The sequence below is a fragment of the Catharus ustulatus genome, chromosome 2 (assembly GCF_009819885.2).
Source record: "Catharus ustulatus isolate bCatUst1 chromosome 2, bCatUst1.pri.v2, whole genome shotgun sequence".
Classification (NCBI taxonomy): domain Eukaryota; kingdom Metazoa; phylum Chordata; class Aves; order Passeriformes; family Turdidae; genus Catharus; species Catharus ustulatus.
The window spans coordinates 122,458,991-122,483,441 of NC_046222.1; the positions used below are offsets into that span (position 1 = coordinate 122,458,991).

Here is a 24,451-nt window from a genome sequence, read left to right on the forward strand (position 1 = left end):
TGACCTGCTCTAGGCTGTGAGAAGAGCTTCTCTCTTGCTCATTTTCAACCTAACCACAGAGAAGTGAAATAAAATCCTGCTGTCAGTGAGGTGAGGTCCATCATGGGTGAGGTCAAACCATCCTGTGAAGGACAAAACCCCAGACAGAAATTATTTTTTTTCTCTGTGGGAAAGACATTTGGTGTCTGATTCCATCTTTTGTCTGATGCAGCAAGCTCAGCTTTGAATATCTTTGTATTTTAATATATTTATATTTTAATATTCCCTCTGGATCTTGGATATCTATGCCCAGAAGTGAATAAATATTTGATTCTGGTACCTAAGAGCCTACTTGGAGACTACCTAAATTTTTAAATTTTAGATTTCCATGACTGCTTCCTCCATTCCAAGAAAGAGGAGTTTCCATCTGACTGCTCCACTGAGCACCTCAGTCCTCATCAGTGATTTTTAATTAATAAAAATGATGTATGCAGAGGGATGTGGGTGGGATCCAAGGGCTGGCTCTGGACTGGAAAGCAATTAAAACTTGGAGTGCTGCTTAAAGGAGTTTAATGAAGGGTTTCCTGGGAGTTCTGTAGCAGCTGATCTGAATTCTGCACTTGTTGATATTCTCTGACACTTTCAGATACACCTTAAATCACAAAAGAACTGCTGGATTTAATAAGACTGAATAACCTGGGATGTGGTGGAGTTTTCTATTTTTTGCATATTTTTGTGACAGGTTTTTTTATAATTCTCACAGTTACTGAAAGTAAATCAGGGAAGAGGGGGAAATCCAGGCCAACCAAGGCTGTTGTTAAAATCAGCAAGCAACCTGAAATCTCAGCAGAACTTCCAAGGCCCATTCATGAAAGCAGTTAAATTCAGAAGGGGAAGCTGGGTCAGCGGAGTAATTAATGCTATTAATTGAGTTAAAGATACTTGACACCATCCCAAAATAGCCTGAATTGTCAGAGTCCAAATATTTTTGTTGCTTTAGCTGATTAACTGTTCCTTGCCCATCACAACTTGATTCAGTTTCAGTTTTGAGTTGGGGCAGCTGTGAGATCAGGAGTGTTTAAAATGAGAGATAAATCTCTGCCAAAACCTTCTGTTCTGGTTGAACACAGGGGAAATAAATGAGTTGGGCAAGATGATCCCCAGAAGTCCCTTCCAGCCCTAATTATTCTGTGATTAAAGGGCATTTTGAGCATCTTTACATTTGGTTGTATTGTAATTTTTCAAGGTTATTTCTTACAGGTTTCCATCTCAGAGAAGTCAATGCCTTTCTTCAAAGAATTTCCATCCCTGACCATCTGCACAGTGAAATAATGCAGGTGATGGGAGACACTGTCAAATTCAGAATTATAATCAAGTGAGGCAGAATTATTACTCTTGTAAGTTAAAGATATTCATGCTGAGAAAGGGCAATCTTCAATTTTTATAGGAATAGATGGTGTTTATTTTAATTGCTGTGTTAAAATAATCAAAAATTATTGTGGAGGGGAAGTTTCAATCTGACTTCAGCCATGACTTACCTGAGAAATTCCACTTAAATAACTCTGAGAGTGCAAAACCTGAGGGTAAAGTGTGCCAGTATGGAAGGAGGAGCCATCACTGTGCTGCTCTAAAAGTGATTTTGGTGAGAGCATTTTTTCAGCTAAAGCTTTGATAAAATTCCCAATCCAGTGCTGATGGAAATGGGAAGAAAGAACATGGGAATACCATAAATACAATGATTGCTACACTTCATTGCCTAAACTGATGCCTTAGGATTTTAGCTTTTATATTTTTCAAATATAAAACTTAGTGCATAACTCCAAACTCCATATAGAGTGTTAGTTACTGTTTTCACATTTTGGTCAGACTAAACAATCCCTCTAGGTCTGAGATCCAAGGACACCCTACAGCCTCAGGCCCTAAAAATACAAACAAAAGTGAATTGGGGGAGAACAAACTGGGGGTAAATGACTTCATTACCTGAAGCTGTAATTGAGGATTAACCCCATGATATGTAAATGGACCAAACTTTTAACTGTGTGAAAAACTCGTGACCATCATCCATCCTGGGTGTAGCCTCTGGGAGGCTTTTGGCTGCCAAGGTGTATCCATTGAAGGCTTTAATAAACACCCACTTTATTCTCTTAACCTTGTCTAGTCTCTGTTCTAGGTAGCCACTCCAAGGCACCAAAACCAATTTTCAAACCGCGAACACAAATCCGTCCCATCCACCGCTCCGCCGAGCGTTTTCTCTTGGCTCAGAGCAACACCCACCTTCATAACCCTGGGCAAGGTTGTGCCTGATGATGTTCACTGGCTGCTCAGGAAGGTTTTTGGAGGGTGACTGGCTGCTGGGGACCAGCGAGTTGGCGTAGTGCCACTGGCACTCGCCGTTGGTCTGCAGCGCGCCCAGGAAGAACCGCGCCACCTCGCAGGGCGCCCCTTGGGCCTGCCCGAATTTTGCAGGCAGCATTTGCTTCTTGCCACTGAAGACGTGGGAATCCACAGGGAAGTGTCCATAGTGGTAGGAGAAGGGCAGGCTGTAGGGAGGGGCGTACAAGAGTTCGCTGCTCTCTGAATGGAAGTTCTGTTCCTGCAGGGCGGCGGCGCTGGCGGCGGGGCTGGAGCGCCAGCTCCCCACCTGGCTGCATTCCAGTTTGTCTACTTGGAACGAGCTGTATTGCTGGGGGAAACAGGGGGAAAAGAGCAGGGCAAGAGAGTTAAAGGAGGAACTTTTCTAGGAAGCTGGGGGCTTTTTGCTCCCACATTTCATGCTCCACAGGGGATTCTTTCTTGTTCTGACTGAGGCAGAGAGATGGGACTTCTAGGAGCTGAGAAAGTGCAGTTTAGTTTTCTTATATTCTACAGAAAGCATGACCAGAAGTCACAAGAATTATGGCTACAAGATCTTTTAAGCACTTATTAACCAATAACAGAGATGTTTATGTTTTCAATCCAATACTAAGAAATTTCATCTAATTACAGTGTGGCCTTTCTCAGCCAATCCTGTTCTAACACATAGATCTATTCTTAAGGCTAGGTTTGTCATCTTTATACCTACTTTATACTTTCTATATCATAAACTTTATTAACTAATTTTCCTTCTACTTAAGTCTCTACTTTAAACTTTCAATCTATATTCTTACTTCTAGCACCTAAGTTTGGAAGCCTTTCCCAAGGCCTCAAATCAAATCCTGTGTTCTTTTCCAGGCTTTGATTTGGAGGCCCAACATTCTGAGAAGTTCTTGCATTCTGAACTCCAACAGGAAAGTACAGAACATGTCAGACAGGCACCCAGAGCCTCGCTGGCTCAAGGAACAGATTCAGAGGTGTGTTTAGAATTTCTCTCTTCACAACTTTGCATTCACATGGGAACAAAAAAAAAATTGCTTTGATTTGCTAATTTTGGCAGTTCCATTTGCAGAATCACAGGATTAAGGTTGGAAAATCCCTCCCAGCCCAGGCAGTCCCAGCTGTCCCCATGGCCACCTTGTCACCCTGAGTGCCGCCTCCAGGTGCCACCTGCAGGGATGGGCACTGCAAACCTCCCTGGGCAGCTCTTTCCCAAGGCCTCATCACGCTTTCCATGGGGAAATTCCTCCTGACATCAAGAACTCCACACACCAACAGTAAATGACACAAGTTCTACATCAGCAGAAATTTTCACAGCACAATTCCAAGATTTTCTTCTTTTTGCCAAGAAAGGACACCATGATTAAAGTACTTCACACACAAACTTCTTGCCAGAGCTGGTTTGTGCTACCTGTACTTTCCACCCCAAGGAAAAAAAGGATCTAATGTTATCCTGCTTTATGAGGGATTTCCTGGGGTAGACAGCCCTATAGTCTGTAAATTCACTCCTGGATTATCTCCACACTGTCCCAAGCACTCTGTGAGAACAACTGGGAATTAAATATTGCTGGAAAATTTACCTGTGGTGGGTAAGGTGTTGTTCTGAGTTTTGCCTTCATTTATTACTTTTGGGTTTTACTATTTTCCTTGTTTCCTGCGAGGTAGGTAACTGGAGTTTCTGCATGAAAACTGTGACTTGGAAATGGTAACCTGGTCCAGTGACAACTGAAGTTCCTTGTACTCAAGATCTCTGCAAAAGAACAGCCCAGTAAATTAAAAACACAGGGAAATTCCAAACTAACTTCTGTAAAAATGCATGTCAGTATTCACAAGGCTTGAATTTTCACTCTTCCAAAATTTTCACTGAGTCTGGGGGTGTCAGGAGGCAGGAGAATCTTATGGAGTGTCCTCATTCTCATGCAAATTTATAAATAAAATTCCACTGGGAATCACATAAACACCTTGGGTGAAATGTCCCCTGTCTCTGAGCCTGAGCTGTATCACCTTCCCTCAGCTATCCCTGGCTCCCTGTGGTTTGGAATCATGGAAAAATCTGATTATTGATCACAGAGATCAATTAATCTCTCTCCTGCTCAGTCAGGAATTGATCTCTGCCCTGGTCTCAGAGTCAGCACTGAGGAAAGGAAAAGGAGCAATGTTCCTCCCCTGTCAGCAGCTTATAACTAAACCACACAAGCTGTGAGGTTGGTTTTTGATCAAAATACTCAACTTTGGAAGAGATCTTCAAGTTCATCCAGTCCCAGCGTCACCCAGCAGCATCCCCCAAATCCTGTCCCCAAGAGCCACATCCAGACTCTTGAATAATTCCAGAGACGGTGACAGCATCCTGGGGAGCTCATCCCAAGGCCTTGACCACCCTTTCAAAGGAAAAAAAAACCCTTCTAATCTCCAATCTGAACCTCTCCTGATAAAATTGAGGTAATTTCTTTCTCCTCCTTTCCCTTTCAGAGCCTGACAACCATCTCATTGCCCCTCCCAGCAGGGACTTGTGCAGAGCCACCAGGTTCCCCCTGAGCCTCCTTTTCTCCAGGCTGAGCCCCTTTCCCACCTCCCTCAGGAATTCCAGACCCTTCCCCAACTCCATTGCCCTTCCCTGGACAAGATGAAGACTTCCACACCAATCATGAATATGAGAATGTTTTCTCATCCAAACAGAGAAACACGCGGGCACAGAACGACACCGGGGGGACACAAGCAAAGAAAACCTGGTGGGTTTGATGATGAATGGCTCAGTTAGGGGTAGCAGGTAATGGTACAAAGTATTTGGACTTACGTAAGGACATAATTGACACTCACTATGCAGTGAGGCCGTGACGAACGGCTGTTGTGCACGATGGTGGCGTAGCTCTGCACCCACACCCAGCCTCCCTGCTTGGACAGCAGCCGGTAGTACTTGGTGGTCACTTGGCCTTTCACCAGCACTGTGGACACAAAAGAAGAAATTTTAAAAATAGTCACATTTTTTGGACTCCCAACCACTTGCTGGAGAGGTTTATTTGCGAGCCAAGCGCTTTTCTCCCTCAAGGAATCACAGAATTAATGAGGTTGGAAAAGACCTGTGAAGTAACTGAATCCAACCTTCCTCTTCCCCCTAATAAAATTTAAATAACCCCCTGCAAAATTATCTATCCTTCCTCTTTCTATGGATTCATAGCACCACATTATTATTTATATAAAATTTGGTGTCTCCTAAGTTTTGTCTTCCTTCTTCTCTGGGTCGCCCATGGTGGCATTCGTCACAATATTGCTTTAAAATTTTTAACTGCAAAAGAAAAGTTCAAGGCAGCAAAAGCAAATTGAACTGGACACAATTCTTTGAAAGAAGGAGAAGAAATGGCCTCAAATTGCACCAAGGGAGGGGCAGATTGGAGATTGGAAAATAAAATTTCCCTGGAATGAGCTGCCCAGGGAGGTTTGGAGTCGCTGTCTCTGGGAGTGTTCAGGAAGAGTCTGGATGTGGCCCCTGGGGACAGGTTTGGGGTGAGGACTGCATGATCCTGAAAGTTTCTTCCAACCCTGAGGATTCTGTGATTTTGAGACTTTTTCCAGATTATTTGGAAGCACTTCTCTCATAGTTTGAACAGATTATCACATATTTTGGAATGTTTTTTATTCTGTGATGGTTTTTCTCCACTGCAATCATGAAGGTTGATTTCAAAGGGTAAAATTTAAAAATTCTGTGGTGGTGAAGCACCCAAACAAAGACAAGGACAGAGAAGGAATCAGATATCTGATAAATTCACGAGCCATGTAATCCTCCCTGAGCTATTTTGGATCCTCTGTGAACAAGGATGTTTTGGTAGGAGGTTGTGCTGTAACAGGAGTTGTGCAGCATCTCTAAATATTTAATCCAGCCACAAATATTCCTGGTTCAGTGCCAGGCCTTTATCTCAGGATTCACTGGAAGATAATGCCCAGCCTTTGGAGCTGGTTCTTCTCTTGTGTGGCCTTGGATCATTCCTCTGGGAAACTCCATTTTCTTACTCTCCTATACAGTTATTTATTGTAAATTAGAGAATCACGGTCTGAGCTCACTGCACAAATTGTATTCCAAAAAGTGGGAATGGCAGAAATTCCTTTGTATAAATATGATTAAGAAATGGAATCCAAACCTGCTCTCTGTCAGTTTAAACCATTCCTCTTGTCCTGTCACTTTTTGCCCATATGAAAGAATCCCTTTCCCTCTTTTTCATCCATTTCTTTGTGGTACTGGAAGACTCAGGGAGGTCTTCCCAAAATCTGGAGCATATGGGCCAACTCTCTGGGCTGCTTCCTCTCCTATCCATTGCACATGCCAACATATTTAAACTTGCCTTCAAATCCAGCTTATCTCCCAAATTAAATCAGCTCCAGGAGAGCTTGGACAGCACTGCCAGGGATGCCCAGGCTGGGATTGTTGGGGTGTCTGGGTAGGACCAGGAGTGGGACTGGATGGTCCCTGTGGGTCCCTCCCAGCTCAGGATATTCCATGATTCCATGATCCTGCAGGATCATGATCCTCCATATCACCAAGCCACGTCTGTTTGGGATTTCAAATCTCTCTTAAATACCAGCTTTTTGCCTCATTCTTGCTGGTGTCCCTTCCACTCCTAGATTTCTACATGGAATTCTTTATGTGATGAGGGTGGGCAGATGTACATGTGGTTTAAAAAACCATGAGGAGTGGGTGTGTAAGTGTGTAAACACACTGAGAAAATATAAAGATATTTGTGTTTTTTAAGTGCAATTTATCACTGTGAGTTGAAAGCCTTGGAATGGCTACTCAAAGATTCTGTTCTAAAAATATTAATAATTGTCTCTATGCCAGAGTTTTATTATTTCTTAGTGTTCTATCATTCTGGATGGTGCTCTACAATTGTGCTGCCCCATCCCTGGAAGTGTCCAAGACCAGGATGGACAAGGCTTGGAGCAACCTGGGATAGGGGAAGATGTCCCTGCCCATGGCAGGGGCTTGGAATGAGATGATCTCCAAGATCCCTTCCAACCCAAACCATTCTGGGATTTTATGATTCGGTGATTCATTCTAAAACCCAAATGGTCCCGTTCCAGGAAATGATCTTTTCATTTTAGCACAGGCCATGTAACAGGTAATTTTTGGAACGTGATCTGGCCTTTTCAGAACTAGGTCTTTGTGCTGGTTTAATGAGCACGTTTTCCTTGAGCTCAAAATGCTTTGCTACATTCAGCCTTCCGAAAGAGAAATTAATGCTGTCATGGATCACTAACTATAACAAAGTTCTTCCGTGTGCTTTGGGACTAGTTTTGGCTTTCCTCCTCTCTCACTGATTTTTTTTAAATCCCTCTTTTAGCTCTGCAGTTAAGACAGTGTTTGAAAAGATGTGAAAACCACTGAGAGCTACAGTGTTCAGCTTTCCTTCCTAATTATATGGATTAACCAGTATTCCTCCAGGGATGGGGGAGGATCCAGTGTCTCCTGCTTTTTTAGCAATCTGGGGAAAGTCTGACCTTGGCTAAGGGACAGCAACTGAGACAGTGAGTGAGGTCAGCTTCCATCTGGCTCTGTGCTCAACTGCCCTGTTTGATGCTGAAAAGGAAACCTCAGGAATGGGAGTGAGGCAAATCCATCCCCAGACAATCTGTGCAGGCTCAGACTTCTTGGTGGCCTCTGCTGCAGCCCAAGGGGGAGGATTCTGTGGCTTTAGCCCTGGCCCTTGGATGTGCCCTCTGGAACTGGGTGTTCCAGGGCTGTGGCTCGCTCCTGGTTTCGCAGGGAAGCTGGAGAAGGCTCTGGGCTGTCAGACAGGACTGCTTTAAAAAGCTCCACCAGGCTCCCAGGCGTGTGGCTGGGAGTTCCCAGCCTGCACTGAAGGATTCCACTCCAAGAAATGGATTTCTTGCTTCCAGATCCTGGTTTAGCTGCCCTGGTGTGTCATGGGTCCAGCCCCTGGGCAAGGCACAGTGCCCAGCAGACTCTGGTTTGGTTTTTTTTTTTCAGACCACTTAAAATCTGGTGCTGCTCTGCCAGAAGGTTTGAGTGCTGGCAGAGCAGAGGCAGAGCCAACAGCAGAGATGGTGGGACTGTGCTTTCCTATAAAATAACCCTATAAATACATGGGGTGACTTCCAGGGAGCAGGAGAAGGGTTGGGTGGGGACATCAGCCAGGCCAAGGCACAGAGACCTGAATCCTGCCCAGGTTCCTGTGGGAAGAGCAGGGATGTTGCAACACATGGGATGCCCAAAATCCTCCTCACAGTGGTGCAAACAAAGGGATTTCTCTGGGGACACAAAGATATTTTACTCTGGATTTTAGAGTGCAGGATCCTGGGGCAGAGCCTCCTTATTTGTGTGGCCACATTTCAGGGCAAACAGCGTGTATGAAAGGAGTTCTAGAAATAAATAACACCACAAATGTTTTCCTGGAGCTGGAAGGCAATCAAATGTTTCAAGCAGGAAACTCTCTTTGCTGCCAGCACACCTTAGGCAAATATTCACATCTACATTTCCCTCCTAGCCTGATGTCTTGTTCTATCCCTCCTAACTTGTTCCCCTCACTGTTTCCTTTGTTTTATTCTCTGTGCTGCCTCACTCTGAGTTCAGCTGCTTCAGGTCTTCAGTTTGAGATTTTTTTTCCTCTTAAAAAAAGCAAACAGTTATCCTAGTTTAGGGTTGCCTATATTATTTTTTTCCCCTTAATACCCTTATTAGGTGTAAGATGTTTCTCTTTGGATTTCTGCATCAGGTGACACTTCATCATCAGATTGCTTTATAGAATGGTACAACAAACCTGCCAGCCTTGCACTGTTCATGTTCCTGAGACATTTGCTGATGGATGCTGGGGGAGCTCTCACAGTGCTCCCCAGAGGGACTTTGTGCACTTTACATCTGGTTTAATAATTCCCATTACTTGGTATTCCAACCATGACCCTGCACTGTTCCCACTGCTGCCCAAGCATTACTCATTATTTTGTGCTTCTTGGGATTTATCTGCTTTCATAAATTCCTATGCATGGCTCGCATTTTTCTTCTGTTTTTAAAGTTTACAGCAATTTATCTTTAATCTACAGAACTGCTCTTAGTATCCTATTTGGCTGAGGGTGGGTTTTTTTTGCTTGTGGAAGGATGTGGTGGGTAATTCAGTGAACATGATTTGTCTCTTCATTTAAAACTCCAGTCGTACATGGATCAAACTGGCAGCCACAGAATTATCCATCCTGCTGCTCTAAAGTGGAAAATTGTTTTCCAGAGGTGCTTGTGGCTGTGGTGGCATCATCTCTGTGCTGGCTGATGAAGGTATTTCAAACAGCCTGGTGGAAATACTGAGTTCATTTTGAGCAGGTCAGCACTCACATCCACATGCAGATGTCACCCCTACACAGAGGGTGTCCCTGACAGGATATTCCATGTGCCCTGGTCATTCTTTTTCCCAGTTCTCAGCATCCCAGAGTGTTCAATAATTAAATCTGAACTCGCTGTACAGATCAGCTTTTGCTTTCCCAGGTGTAGCACACCCTGCCACCAGTGGAATTCAGCACTTGGGATTTCAGCTTGGATGTGCCAAACACAGCTACAACCTCCTTGATACTCCAGATCCTCATGAGCAGCACACACTGAGAAAAGAAGGAAGCCTAAAAGAAGGATTTGACTCTGGCTGCTTCCAGCCTACAGGAGCAATCTGGAAAAAAAATTGCCTGACACTGGTTTTTGGATGTCATCTTTGCCTCGTATGGGTTGCAGCAAACGGAGCCAAATCCAGAGTTCAGCCATCCCCTCAATTTGCTTTTCAAATTAATGTGCTACTGAATGAACTCCTTCCCAGATCCAGATGTTTGAAGATATGATTAGTGACTCTGTTGGAAGATGGGAAATTATTAAATGTGTCATTTTTTTCCTCACAATCCATTCTCCGAACCTCATCCACATGCTACTAATGAATGTCCCTCCAAGGAGTTTTTGGGATTGCATTCCCTTCAAACACAGGATGATTATTACTAACATATTTCAGAGGAATGCAGAGCTGCTGCATAGTTTTTCTTTTAACAGCAGGGGCTGGTGAAGTTCAGATTTTCCCCTCTCATTTACTTGCTCTTTTGGTTTTCTTTTCCTTCAAGAGATTGCCATCCAGAATCAATTCCAAATATTCCAAATAGCCTGGATCCCATAAGTACAAAGATAAAACTGGCCAGATAAGTTGGTTTGGAGGTTGGTTTTTTTCATTTTGGAAGCCCAGCATATCGAGTATCCAGCTAATTTACACAATTAATGGTTTCCTTAAGTGATAGCCAAGAACTTTTGAAAATCTGTCTCCAGTCAAGATTTGGAAAGGATTTTTTCTGCTTTCCAGCATGGTGCTTGTTGCCTGCAAACTTCTCACTGTACTCAACATATTCCTTAGAATCCCAGAATGATTTGGGTGGGAAGGGACTTTAAAAATCATCCAGTGCCAACCCTGCCATGGCAGGGACAGCTCCCACTGCCCCAGGCTGCTCCAGCCCCAGTGTCCAACCTGGAACTGAACATTCCAGGGATCCAGGGGCAGCCACAGCTGCTCTGGGGACTTCTCCCAGTGCCTCACTCAAGATCTCCCATTTGGGAAGGACCTGGAGCAGGGATTTAGGGGATTTGTGGTGGTGGCTGATCCATTTGGTGCTCAGAAATGAAGAAATTCCTTTTCCTTTTCTTCCGGCACCTCCACAATCCCAAGATTCCAAGGAGCTGTGACATCCTTGGGAAAATGTCACTTTTATCCCTTGGCAGTCACACCAAAAACACCTTCACATTTTTTTAATGTTTGAGGTGTCCCTGCCCAGAATAAAATGATTTTTAGGTCCCTCTTTAAGGCAGGGGCACCTTCCCCTGTCCCAGGCTGCTCCAGCCCCAATTCCAACCTGGAACTGAACATTCCAGGGATCCAGGGGCAGCCACAGCTGCTCTGGCAATTCCATCCCAGCCCCTCCCAGGGAACAATTCCTAATTCCCAAGATCCCATCCAACCCCACAGTGAAGCCATTCCCTGTGTGCTGTCCCTGCAGCCCTTGGGAATTGTCTCTCTCCAGGTTTCCTGCAGCTCCTTCAGGCCCTGCAAGGGCACCCTGAGCTCAGCCCAAAGCTTCTCCTGTGCAGGCTGAACAATCCCAGCTGTGCCAGCCTTTCCTCCCAGCAGAGCTGCTCCATCCCTCTGCTCATCCTGGGGCTCCTCTGGGCTCTCTGCAGTGTTTTATTCCCTACATCCACAGCTCCAGGTCCCTGCAGTGCCTCCAGCCCTGGTACTTACGCAGGTGGTGAGCGTATCGCAGGTGGAAAACGTCGCAGCCGTGGACGTGGTGGTAGAGGGTTTTTTCTATCAGATCCTGGGGTTCATATCCAGTTAATTCCGTGACCCTGGAAAAAGGAAAAATCTGCAATAAACAAAATCTCTAGGAATATTCAGTTTCATGAACCCAACATGTGATTGTGCCAACGAGTCGGTGCCTGGAGGCCGCGGGATGAAATGTTAGTTTTGGAAACAGAACCCTCGCCTTTACAAGAAAAGAAACCCTTTCAGCCCGGCCAAAGCAAGGTGCAGCTTTTCCCTGGTACACCCAGGCAGGAAAAAGAGCTCTTTTACTGATTTCCACCTTGGGCTTTTGCCATTGCCATGCAGGATCCTTTGCACAAAGTTCCACTCGAGGAGCTGCTCCTGAAACAATAAAACCTCTCTTGTGGGCTGCCGACACATTTTCATTTGCTTTTGCAAAGCTGCGAGTGTGGAAGGTGTGTTGGGCCATGTGATCGTGGCCTGTGAAGAAATCCAGGCTGGTGCCTAACAGGAGAAAAAAGCAGGAGCTTATTCCAGCTGAGAATGTGGAAAGACAAGGAGGTGTGAAGACCACAGGGTGAGGAAAGGAAAGCAAGCTGAGGCAAGACTTTAAAAAAAAAAAAAAAAGACCCAGAAGTAGAAGAATGGAACGAATTCAAAACAGCAGCATCTCTGCAGATGTTAAAGAATTAAATTCAGAGGTCAGACTTACAGTGGGTCAGACCTGAAGAGTCAAACTTCATGTTTCAAATTGATTTTTTTAAAATTTAGTTAAGGAAAAAATTGTCCTTAAAGTACAATGTGCCACTCAGCCAAACTGTGGCTTGTTTACCCACGGTTGTTGGGGATTTTTGTGATGTTCTGGGCTTTCTTTGCCTAAAAAAAACCAGAACAGTAAGGCATGTCCACATTAACAAGTGACACAGTCCCTTAGCAAGTGAGTGACAGGAAAATTGTCCCTGCTGAGGATCTACTCCTGCACATTTAAATCCCAGTTTTACCAGGGACTGTCTCTAGCCTGTGGACTGAAATAATTATTAAAGTTGGAGCATCCTAGGGGTGCTCTTGGAGGTTCTCCCCCAGTTCAGATCAAAGGAATCCAGTTTAAATGCTCCAAGCCTCTTCAAGCCATGAGCTGAGTGGGAGGGTCAGGACATGGACTTCAAAAGGATGTTCCTGGTCTGAGCTTTAGCCCTGCTGAGGATGCACAGCAGCAGAGATAACACAGGAGTGTCCACATCAAAGAACAGGGGGTCCCAAGCCATGCCTGTCATTGTGGGATTGCAGATAATGTACATTTTTATGAGTTTTTAAAAAATTTTGTGGTTATTGTGCATCTTCTATACTCATACCCTGGCTCAAACCAGCCCAGTGGACCCCACAGAGACTGAGGGAGTTCTGCTTGAGAGGGTTGAGGGCTTGGCCTCTTCTGGACAGCATCATCAAAATGCCTTTGAATAGGTGCTTGTGTTTCTCCTCATCCCAAATCCTCACTGAAACCAGTCAGGGGCATGAAATACTGGTGGAAGATCCTGCTCAGTTTCAATTCTCCTTCTGATTTCAGTGCACTTAAAATCAGGGTGGCAGCTCCATCCTGCCCTTTGGTGAGATAAAAAAAAAAAAAACCACAAACTCATCCAAACCCAGTCAAAGCACCACAAACCCGAGCCAGGGTTTCATTTTCCCAAAGGTGCAATCTCACTTTGAAGCTGGTGACAAAAAAAAAATAATTAAAAAAATAAAATCATTGAGAGTTCCTAGGACACCCAAACTTTGGAAAAGCTTGACTCTGGAAATAAACTCAGTGGTTTTATTTCCTTAACATCAAATCAATGCCTGAAGCAGCCTGGGCACTCCAGGTTGGGCTGTGCAGGTGCCAGGACACACAAAGGAAGCACAGCTCGCCCCAGGGATCAGCTCTGCTCTCCTGAGCTCTTCAAAGGATTTTTAAACCCCCTGGCAATGAATGCACCACAAAAATCAGGGTGAGCAGCTCACTTTGGAGGGAAGTGGCTTCTCCTCCTTCAGTGACCTCAGTGAATGAACTCCTGTGTGTTTTATGGTGTGTCAGGTGTCTGGGAGGGATTTTGAGCTGCTCCTTCCCATGGCTTTCATGCTGCTTGTTGTGACTGCTACATCTCAGGATCCATCCCCTTGTGTGGAAATCAGAACCAAGCCTGAATCCAGTTTTTTTCTAACCCCTAATACACCCCTGTTCTGAGCAAATACAGTTGGGTTTGCTCAGCTGGGAGAGCAAAAAGCTTTGGTGAAGCTGAATTCCCCTGCTTGTGGATGACACCCATCTGCTCCTTGGTAAACACAGCTCTGCAACAGCTCTGGGTCTATCCCTGCTCCTGTCAACACCTCTGCTTGTTCTGTGGCCTTTGAAGACACTTCTGTCTCCAGGCAGTTCCTCCCAGGCACATCATTTCCTTTTCCCCACATGCAAGGACGTGTTGCTGAACCCCTCGTGCTCCTTTGTAGCCGCGGCGCGGAGCGACGCGTGCCAAAAAAATGAGGAAGGGTTCCAGAAACAACGAGTTCTTTGTGTCCCAGCAGCTGATGGAGCCACTGTCTCCTGGGCTGAGCACGGAGAAAAGCCTCTTCTGGCATGGCTGAGCTCCACTCTCTTGGATACAGAGGTTTCCTCACATATTCGCTGCATGAATGTATTCCCTGCAAATCCAGCCCGCCAGGGAAATGGGGAATGTGGGACACACAGGAAAGGATTTTTGAAGAATGATCATTTTGTCAATACTTTGTGTGTTTGGGATTTTTCCCTTCAAGGAAATGCACTGGGCAAAGTATTGTATCCTACAAGGTTCCTGCTCCAAAACCAGAGAAATTAATTTCAGTTCTGGTTCTGGGCTCATCTGAGCTCCATCAGCTGAAGTGGAGGCAGGGCTCTCCTTCCTCAGATGTTTTTCCCAAAATTTTATCTCATGTAGGAATTAATGGAATCAATTTCCATTCTAACAGCCCCATTTTTAGTGTTGGTTTCATGGTTAAAGCAACACACTAAAATACAGAACTCTCTTTCCTTACTGCTCTCTCAAAAGTTTTCTAGATGACCCCAGCCAGCAGTTTGATCTCATTATTCCACTTTTGGGGTTGGTTTTTTGGTTTTGTTTTTTTTTTTTTGGTACATCCTCATTCCTTTTGCTGGCTTTGTTTGATAAAATTTGTGTCCTTTCAGGTAAGAAATGATCACTGCTCCTGTGACCAACCCTCACAGCAAGCAGCTTTCAGCTGACCCTGAAAGTGCAGGTAACTCCAGGTTAAATTGGACAAACTCCTATTTCTTGGCATTCCAAAGTCTGGTTTATCCAGCTGCCTGGAAGGCTTTGAAGGCTCTGAGTTCCAGATCTATTTTGGGTTTGTTTTGACCTGGGTTTGTTTGGAAACCTCGGCAGGAGATGAAAGAGCTGCTCACCTGGAATCAAGGAATATCAGCTTCAAATCCAAACTGGCTCTGAACATAAACATGTTACTGTGGAGCTTGATCTCAGTGATTGCACTGGGAGGCAGAGATTGCCCCACGGCCACCAGCCCAACGATTTGGTAGCAGGAGTCGTACAGGGACATATCCAGCATGTACTGACGGATCTTCAAGTAGCCACTGCAGTGGATCACCTGGAAAAAGGGAAAAACACCCTCAGGATGGGATGGAGAAGCCCCAAATCTGCTGCCCTACCCAGTCTAAGTGAGCTCATTCCCCCATAACATTAAATTCTGGGTCGTCTGTGATTGCAGGTACAGTAATTTCACGATTATAAGCCACATGTCACAATACAGAGTGTGATAAAAGGTATCTGTTCTATCACCATCTGTTGAGGGTGGGGCAGTGATCCTGATCTCCCTGGGAGATATTCTGCTAATGGGCCATCCATTGAAACCAGGCAGGGCATTGTTCTTTATCTTTTCACAACCCATCCTTCCTCCAGCCAGTCATTTTCTGCTCATGGCCATTGAGTCCCACTGTGGCACTGATAAAATTACTGCATCCCATTGGGAGTTGCTCCAGCCAGGGGGAAGAGCCCAACATTTCTTACCAAGATAAAAACAGAGGTTTGGGGACACTAAGGGAGCCCCTTTCTCCACTGGACTCCAGAGGAAAACCGGATTTCTCCACATCCCCACTGGAGCTCCAGAGGGAAACTGCACCTTGTACAGGAGCACTGCTCCAGCTGAGCCACATCTGTCACTGCAGGAGGATGCAGCCACCATGGGATGGGACTGCTGCCAACACCCTGCCTGACGGGTGTCAGGTTGTACTCTGACTGTGTCAGGGTTTGGGGTTTGTTCTTTGTAGTGCTGTATTTCTATTTTAATTTCCCTAGTAAAGAACTGTTATTCCTAATTCCCGTATCTTTGCCTGAGAGCCCCTTGATTTCAAAATTATAATAATTTGGAGGGAGGGGGTTTACATTCTCCATTTCAAAGAGAAGCTCCTGCCTTTCTCAGCAGACACCTGTCCTCCAAACTAAAACAGCAACTTTTCGTTCTTTGTCCATATATAAGCCGCACCTGATTATAAGCCGCACTTTGGGTTTGGACCAAAATTTTAGTTAAAATGGTGCGGCTTATAATCGTGAAATTACTGTAATTCATAAGTAGAGATTAAGGCTCAGTAAATGCAGTTTTGTGTTTGTTGGCAGCATGATTAATCCAGGATTGAAGCATCTCCTCTCTGGGGATTGCCTAATTGCTTTCTAATTAATACTTTAAGCTCCTTGATACAGATTTCATGTAGATACAGCCAGAAATCCTGTTCATTGAGTAAAAAAAATCGGAGTGTTGCTTTTTTCAAAATGTCCATTTCTTTCCCACACACACTCAAAGATTAATGAAAACATTTATATTTTCATGAGTTATTATTCTGATGTAAATAAAGGCACTTTAAAAAAGGCACTTTAAAATCCCAGCGAGTATTGATGCATTACAACTCAATAAAAATTAACTGATGTTTATGCAAATGCACAAGAAATGAGTTTGAAGTTCTCTGCTCAAGTTCAGAGGGGTTTGTTTTATTTTGACATGTGACCAAGCCCAAGGTCCTGAGCTCAGATTTCGGGATCCCTGGGTACAATTGCTGTTCACAGAGGTGATAATGACAGTGTTAGACTGTAAAAATTCAGTGTCAGCTGAAGGGGAGGGGGAAATGTAACTTGGGGACTATTCCAGGCCAGGAGATTTATTTAGTGTGGTGCTGGTGTTCAGAAATCATCCATGCCCCTGCCAGTTTTCTGGTCCAAGCAGCAGGAATATCATCCTTTAGCTGAATTTCTCTGTTTGTGGAAAATAATTAATTTTCAGCGTATTTAGTGCTCTAAACAACCTACCAAACATCACCTGGAATGAGGATCCTCCTGCCCAACCTTCCTCTTCTCCAGTGATTTAAAAGTTTAGCAAAAGCACAGTAAGATCTCTCAGCAGATCTCAATTCCCCCATCACTTGGTCCATGAAGTGTTTTCTGTGCTTCAGCTAATGAGGTGATTTCTTAAAAATTGAGTCCTGCCTTTAAGCACAGTGAAACGGAATAAATTTAGGCCAGATGAAAGAATCCTTTGATTTCCACTGTGCAAACTTTTAATAGTGAGCAAAGAAAGAGATGCCTCTGATTAACAGGGATAATTGGGAATAAAAAACCCAAAAACCCCCAAAGCCACGTGGAGATCCCACGACTGCACGCTCTGCTCTTCCACCTGATTTCAGATTCAGCTTTGGGACAGAACCATTTTTGCTGGGGAGCAGCTGAGCAAACAGGGCTCAGGGTAATGAAGAATTATCAGTGCAGCCAGGTAGGGAAGAGTGCAAACAGACAGATCCAGGTCTGCACCTCCAGCACATTCCTGCTCAAGCTCTGCTCCTCCTCCAGCCTTGGCTTTTTGGGCTCTGAGTGATCTCAGGGAATCCCCACCAGAATGAAGGAATGACCCTGATGGAGGCAGAGTTAACCTGGGCAGCTCAGAGAGCAGCAAACGCAAAGCTGGAAAGAAAAACTACCTGTAAATCTGAAAATAAAAATAACTGCAAATCTGAAAATAAAAGCTGCTGAAAAGCTGAAAATAAAAACTTACTGCACATCTGAAAATAAAAACTGCCTGCACATCTGAAATAAAAACTATTGCAAATCTGAGAATAAAAGCTACTGCAAAGCTGGAAAGAAAAGCTACTACATATCTGAAAATAAAAACTATTACAAATCTGAAAATAAAAATTACTGCACATCTGAAAATAAAAACTGGCTGCACATCTGAAATAAAAACTATTGCAAATTCGAGAATTAAAACTACTGCAGATCTGAAAGTAAAACCTACTGCAAATGTGAAAATAAAAAAAACTATTGCAAATCTGAAAAGCTACCTGCAGATCTGAAAATAAAACCTACTGTAAATCTGAAAATAAAAGCTACTGGAAAGCTGAAAATAAAAATTGCCTCTTAAGATGAAAATAAAAACTACTGCAAATATGAGAATAAAAAGCTACCGCAAAGCTGAAAATAAAAAATTACTGCAAAGCTGAAAGGAAAAAACTGTTGCAAATCTGAAAATAAAAGCTACCTGCACATCTAAAATAAAAACTACTACAAACCTGAAAATAAAAACTGACTGTAAAGATGAAAATAAAAGCTACTGCAAATCTGAGAATAAAAACTACTGCAAAACTGAAAAATAACTTCTCAAATTACAGCTGTTATTCTACAACTTCAGCATTTGCTGTGGCTTCTGATTTCATGTCATAAATGAAAAAAAATAAATCATACAAGTTGTAAGATTTATAAACAGACTTGGTGGTTTAGTACAATTCCACCCTGAGGTGATGGCAGTGGTTGGGTTTTTTTAGTCTTGAGGCCAAGGGGGTGCAAGTGGGTGGGATGTGGAAAATTTCCAAATTCCTGTGCCTGGGTTCCTGCCTCACCTGCCTCCCTTTCCATGGGGGAATGAGAATGAGCTGTGTGCCCTCCTGGCAGCTCCAGATAATTCCCAAGGAGAGGGACTGTGCCACAAAATTGAAATTTGAATTTCTGAGGGCATTTTGGGGATCTTTTCCGATTCTTCTCATCACAAACTTTGCTCTCAGCTGCACACATGTAAAAATAAAACCCAAAACCAACGCCTAGAGAAATAAACTTGTCAACTGTCAAATATTTCAGGGGTGAAAAAATAATTTGTGTCCATTACCTTGTAGCCACTGCACGTCAGCCCTGCATTCCTCTTGGCCAGGACACATTTCATCCTCAGGAAAAAGGATCTCTCGATTTCATATTCTGAAAGCACAAAGCACACTGCTGATTTATTCCTGGATTTGTTCTTCATTTGGAGATCCCAAATCTGCCCAGAGCATTGCCCTTCCCAGAGGTGCTGGTGTTCCAGATTTAGGCAGGGGCAGAAATCAGCAATTCTCCTTTCCCACCCCATCTCTGATTTCAGGATTTATTCCTCTTAGGATTCCCTATGAAATTTCAACAACTCAGCACGATTATTTCTGAAAATTTCTGGTTTTACCACCCTTGAGAAGAAATTGTTTCTAAACAGGTGACACCACTCCTTATTGGTAACAGGAAGAAAAAATGTCCTTTAATTAATTAAATAACAACAGAATGAGAAAGAAGGAAATTCAGTGGGTTTGAAGCAATTTGAGTGCACGTGGCTGGTCATGCCCAGACCTTCTGTGTCATTACCTGACTCCCAAAACTATCCTGGGAGGTTGTTTTTAAACAAATCTCTTCAGGGATAACCTCCAAAAAGGTTTAAAGTTCATGGGGTCATTGTTCAGGTGCACACAGAACATGAGGCAGGAATATTCTGATAGAATATGATATTTTTATCTGGGATTACTCTCAATAATGGCTCAGACACCATGAATAATTCTGATTTTTTTTTTTTACTGAAGGTTGCTGTTGGGCAGAACTCTTTTAGGACAAGAAATAAAAACCATTTCCTTTCTTTCAAACAAACTGTGAATAGAAAAATCAGGAAAGCAGAATGGTTCTCAACTCCCCACAGGATTTTAACCAAAATCCACTGTCATATGTTGAGATCTTTAATTTGATTTAACAGTTGATTTTTGTCCCTCCATCACCCAATTTTCCCCTCCTGGCCACACACCTGCAGTGGTTTGAGCCTCACACCACTGCCTGGAATCAACATTAATTCTGTATTAAATTCTGGGCTTAAAGGCCTGAAGATACAACCACAGAAAAAGGATTTAGCAAGGAGGGGAAAGAAATGTTTCCTGAGCATCTGAATTTCCCATTTATTCTCTAATTAAAATTAGATCCCTGTGGGGAAAAGCTGGCACTTGAAGGAGCTGACACATCCACTGCAGAGTTTCCAATACAAATTTATACAAAAACAAATTTTTGGGTGGGGGGAAGCCACAGAGCAGAGATTTGCTGTGGCTGAAGCCTCATCCATGAGTCAGGAATGGATCTGGGAACCTGAAATCCATTAAATCCATGCATTTATTTATTAAATAAATCCATGAATTGCATGGATTTAACAGGAATGACCAAACCCTGTGCTCTGGGAGGTGGCACCAAACCCTTCCCATAACGACCTGGATGTGCAAGGCTGGGAATTAATATCCAGAATTAATTATTTTCATATTAACTTTGCCAATGTGACCCCCCCAGTACCCCAAAAAGTAGCAGAAATGGGCAGCAAAGGGAAAAAAGAACTGAATTAAATTGCAGTTGTGAAGTTGATTGATTGGGAAATAGAGTCCTGGAATCCTGCTGGGTGCTGCCACATCTCAAACTCCAAAAATCACATCCAGGCTGCTCCTGATGCAATAAATATTCTCCACTCTGATGAGGATAATGCAGAAAATTAGGTACTTGGAGGTTTAGCAAACAAAGAGGAAGATATTGAATATTCAAACAGGAGAAATCACAGCTAAGTTTGGAAAAAAATGGAAAAAATAACACCATGCAGCGTCCAGACTTAGTAATGAAATTATTGATGTCACTGGGGTTCTTTCAAGCAAATGGGTGAGCCCAGGAGAATTTGGGCTGTCCAGAAGGTAAAAGAGGTAAAAGAAATCCAGTGAAGTGCTGCCAGTTCTTAAAGGTCAAGAGATCTCTGGGTTAAGCACAGAGATATGAATGTCAGAAGAGAAAATAATGAATAATAAAATGTTATGACTGAGCCACTATGCAAGAAACACTAAAGGATAAGAAGCTTCTTAATTATTAGAGAATATTCATCTAAGAACTGAAGATTGGCCACTGCATTTAATTCTTCAGGAATGTTAATTATCTAAATTGATGTGAACACCATTTCTCTGAATGTTAAAAATGCTAAAAATTCTATGTCTAAAATATTCTGTTCATTATAAAAAAAAGCTGAAACCAACATGTGGCTGATGAAGGATGAGACCCAAAACAATCTTGGAGAGAGCAGCAAGTCCTACAGAGAAATTCCAGCTGGAACTGGAATGATTCTCATGGGTCACTTCCAGCTCAGTTGTTTTCTATTCTATTCTATTCTATTCTATTCTATTCTATTCTATTCTATTCTATTCTATTCTATTCTATTCTATTCTATTCTATTCTATTCTATTCTATTCTATTCTATTCTATATTTCTATTCTATTCTATTCTATTCTATATTTCTATTCTATTCTATTCTATTCTATTCTATTCTATTCTATTCTATTCTATATTTCTATTCTATTCTATTCTATTCTATTCTATTCTATTCTATTCTATTCTATTCTATTCTATATTTCTATTTCTATATTTCTATTCCTATTCCAGTGGATTTGCCATTCCTGGCAGTGCCCAGTCCAGGCTGGACACTGGGGCTGGGACAGTGGGAGGTGTCCCTGCCCACTGGATGAGCTTTCAGGTCCCTTCCCACCCAAACCACTCCATGATTTTGTGATTCCATGAAATCAGGGCCCACATCCATGTCCAGGATGCACATTTCAAATGCACCACTGTTTATTTTTTACCCAAATCCATGTTTCCCTTATCACACTCATCAAAGTTTTTCTGTTCTAACAATTAATTCTATTTTATTCCTTACTTTCCTACTCCCTGTTCAGCTTACAGAGTTCCCTCCCTGAACAGATGGAGCTCAGTAGATCCAGTAAAAGCCATAAATGAGGCAGAAATTAAATGGCTTCATTCAGATTTGTCTAAACACCCTTCCAGAGCTGAAACACAGTGACCTGGGAATAAGAACACAAAATCCATGCTGGTGTGGCCAGAGAGGAATTATATTTCTTTCCCAGAGCACCATTTCTACAAAGTGTCTCCTCTCCATTAATGCCTTTTCTTTTATTAGGACATCCTGCAATACAAGGCAAGAATAAACCAGCTTTTTTCTACTTCACAGATCTCTATTTTCACACTTTCATACACAGAATAAATGCCACGGTAAAGAAAAGGAGTCTTGATATTCTGGATGAAGAATTTGTGCATTTGTTCACTCCCCTTGCACGACTGCCAAGCAGGATTCTCTGAGCATTTCTGTGAAATTATGGTTTAGTTTATGGAAACCAGGATTGTCCACGCCTAGAGGAGCAAATCTGAAATCCATCTTTGCCTTCCAATCCATCTTTAATCTCTTTTGACAGAAAACAGTCACAGAATGCTGTGGTTGCTCAGTGGAGTGAGAAAAAAATATCACCAGGAACTTTTTTCATCTCTCATGTCTTTGTTGTCTCTGAGGTAAAAGCTGCTCTTTTATCTCCCATTTCCAGATTTTGACATCAGCAAAATAAGACACTGCTCTGTGGCAGAACCACTTTGGAAAAGAATATTTCTAAAATTTAAGGAATGGGGCATCTCATCTGTCACTACACAAAAAAAAAAAAAAATGTGGAAAGAAGGAACAAAACTGGGAGCTCTTGCCACAGGCAGTGATTTGTGTTTGCTCCAGGGCAGCTCGGGTGAAAAATCCAAATCCCAGCTCCAGAGGAGGAAGAAAATAGAAAAGAAAAAATATTTTTTATTATGAAATATTATGGAATCAGGGCCACCTGATTCCAACTTCTCTCCTGTCCACCTTGTGCTTTCTGGAGCTTAAGAGGGATTATTACTATTATTATTATTATTATTATTATTATTATTATTATTATTATTATTATTATTATTATTATTATGGTTTATAGTTTGTGAGTTTTGCAGTATTTTAAGTTATCAAGTTAAAATTGGAGACTTTTTTTAACAAGGCTTTTTAAGGGTTAACTGTTTAATTAAGAATGGACACTTAAATTATTTTTATTTTTAACTTAATTGTGACTTGTAATGTGGATTTTTAAATTTAATTAAACAAGATTACTTAGACTTAGGAAGAAGAAGGCGAAGAAGAACAATAAAACTTTTGGTTTAAAACTTTTATCTGTTTTTTTCCATATTGTTATATTTTAAAAATTTAAATTTCAACATTTTGCTATGTGATATTACACACTTTTGTTTAGATTTCACACTTATATTTAAATTACATATTTGTGATTTTAGGTTTATTATTCAATTTTGGAAACTTTAGGTCTAAAGCCGGGGTTTTTTGAGGGTTAGTGCTTTGCCAGCAAAGAAAGTTTAAAATTCTCAGTTTCTAGGGTTTCAATTATTATTATAATATTGTTATTGTAATTATTATTATTATTATTATTATGTTTTATGTTTTATGTTTTATAGTTTGTGAGTTTTGCAGTATTTTAAGTTATCAAGTTAAAAATTTTTAGAATTTTGAATTTAGAACACACTTGTGATTTTAGATTTATTATTTGATTTTGGAAGCTTTAGGTCAAACAGGGCTCATACAGAAGAGATGCCTGCAAAACCCAGTTTTGAGATAATCCTAGGGGCTGGAAATCCAAAAGCCTTGATTTTCCCTGGTAATGCTTTGCTGTGATATAAAAGCAACCAGTTCTGCTGTCAGCCCCTCCTGGAGTTCCAAACCTGCACAAAGTGTCCAAATTCCCTCCCCATTTGGGCAGTTTGTTCTTGTTCCTGCCTGTGTTCAGAATCCTGGCAGTGCTGCAGAGGGGAAATTCTCTATTTTCATTCCTATCATATCCTAACTCAGCCATTACTGACATTGGCCTAAATTCTCCTCTGCTCTTGTAAGTGAGGCTTCCAAAGTTTTCTTGAGGAAGGAACTCAGCAGGAAAGGGAAAGAACAGATTTTTTTACAGTCTGAGACACTGCTTTGGTTTATTTTACTGTTAATTACTAATGAAAAGAGATGTTTTAATGAGTTGTCAGCAATTTGCCCTTTTTCCACTTTTGTACATTAAAATTTATAATTTGCAAATTATAATTTATAAAATGACAATTCCTATGTTTCTCAGATTTCAAGTAACCCTAACAAACAGTGGCAATGGGATCATATTAAGCCATTACTTCTCAGTAATTGTCCTCCTGTAAAACACTTTGAAATTTTAAAATACCTTTCAGTGTTGGTATTTTGCCCTTGTGCTGCTAGAAGAGTTCTTCATAATTTCATGCAAAAAATATTTTGCCAGATGCAAAATTTTTCTACTCCCTTGTTTAAATATGAAGTTTCTGCTTGTAGGGAAGGTGGAGGAAAATCTGCACAGGGATTTTCTTCTTGGCTGAGGGAAACAGAGCCCTCAAAGCATCGAGTGGAGTGGAGAAAGGCTGACATGATGTATTCCACATCCCAGGTTGTAACTCATCATTTCAGAATTATCCAGTTGTTAGCAGAAAAGTGGGATGTGTGCAGGAATTCCCACATTCCCTTCCCTGCTCTGGGGGATGCTCTCAGCGTGCCACGCCTCTCTGCGTGAATCAGCACAGTTTGGGAAGTGTGGATGTGTTTTAAAGCTTTCAAATCCCAGGAAAAGCATCTGAAAGCAATAAGAG

General features: G+C 42.3%; 1 protein-coding gene across 1 annotated transcript in view; it reads right to left on the reverse strand.

The window, feature by feature from the left end:
* Nucleotides 1-2,179: 2,179 nt before the first annotated feature.
* The window catches only part of SIM2 (SIM bHLH transcription factor 2), a 48,099-nt gene continuing 25,827 nt past the window's right edge, over nt 2,180-24,451 (reverse strand). Inside the window, 8 exon segments of the mRNA XM_033051754.1 lie at nt 2,180-2,662; nt 3,912-3,952; nt 3,955-4,000; nt 4,003-4,081; nt 5,126-5,273; nt 11,586-11,692; nt 15,043-15,242; nt 18,795-18,880. Coding sequence (XP_032907645.1) covers nt 2,180-2,662; nt 3,912-3,952; nt 3,955-4,000; nt 4,003-4,081; nt 5,126-5,273; nt 11,586-11,692; nt 15,043-15,242; nt 18,795-18,880 — 1,190 coding nt within the window.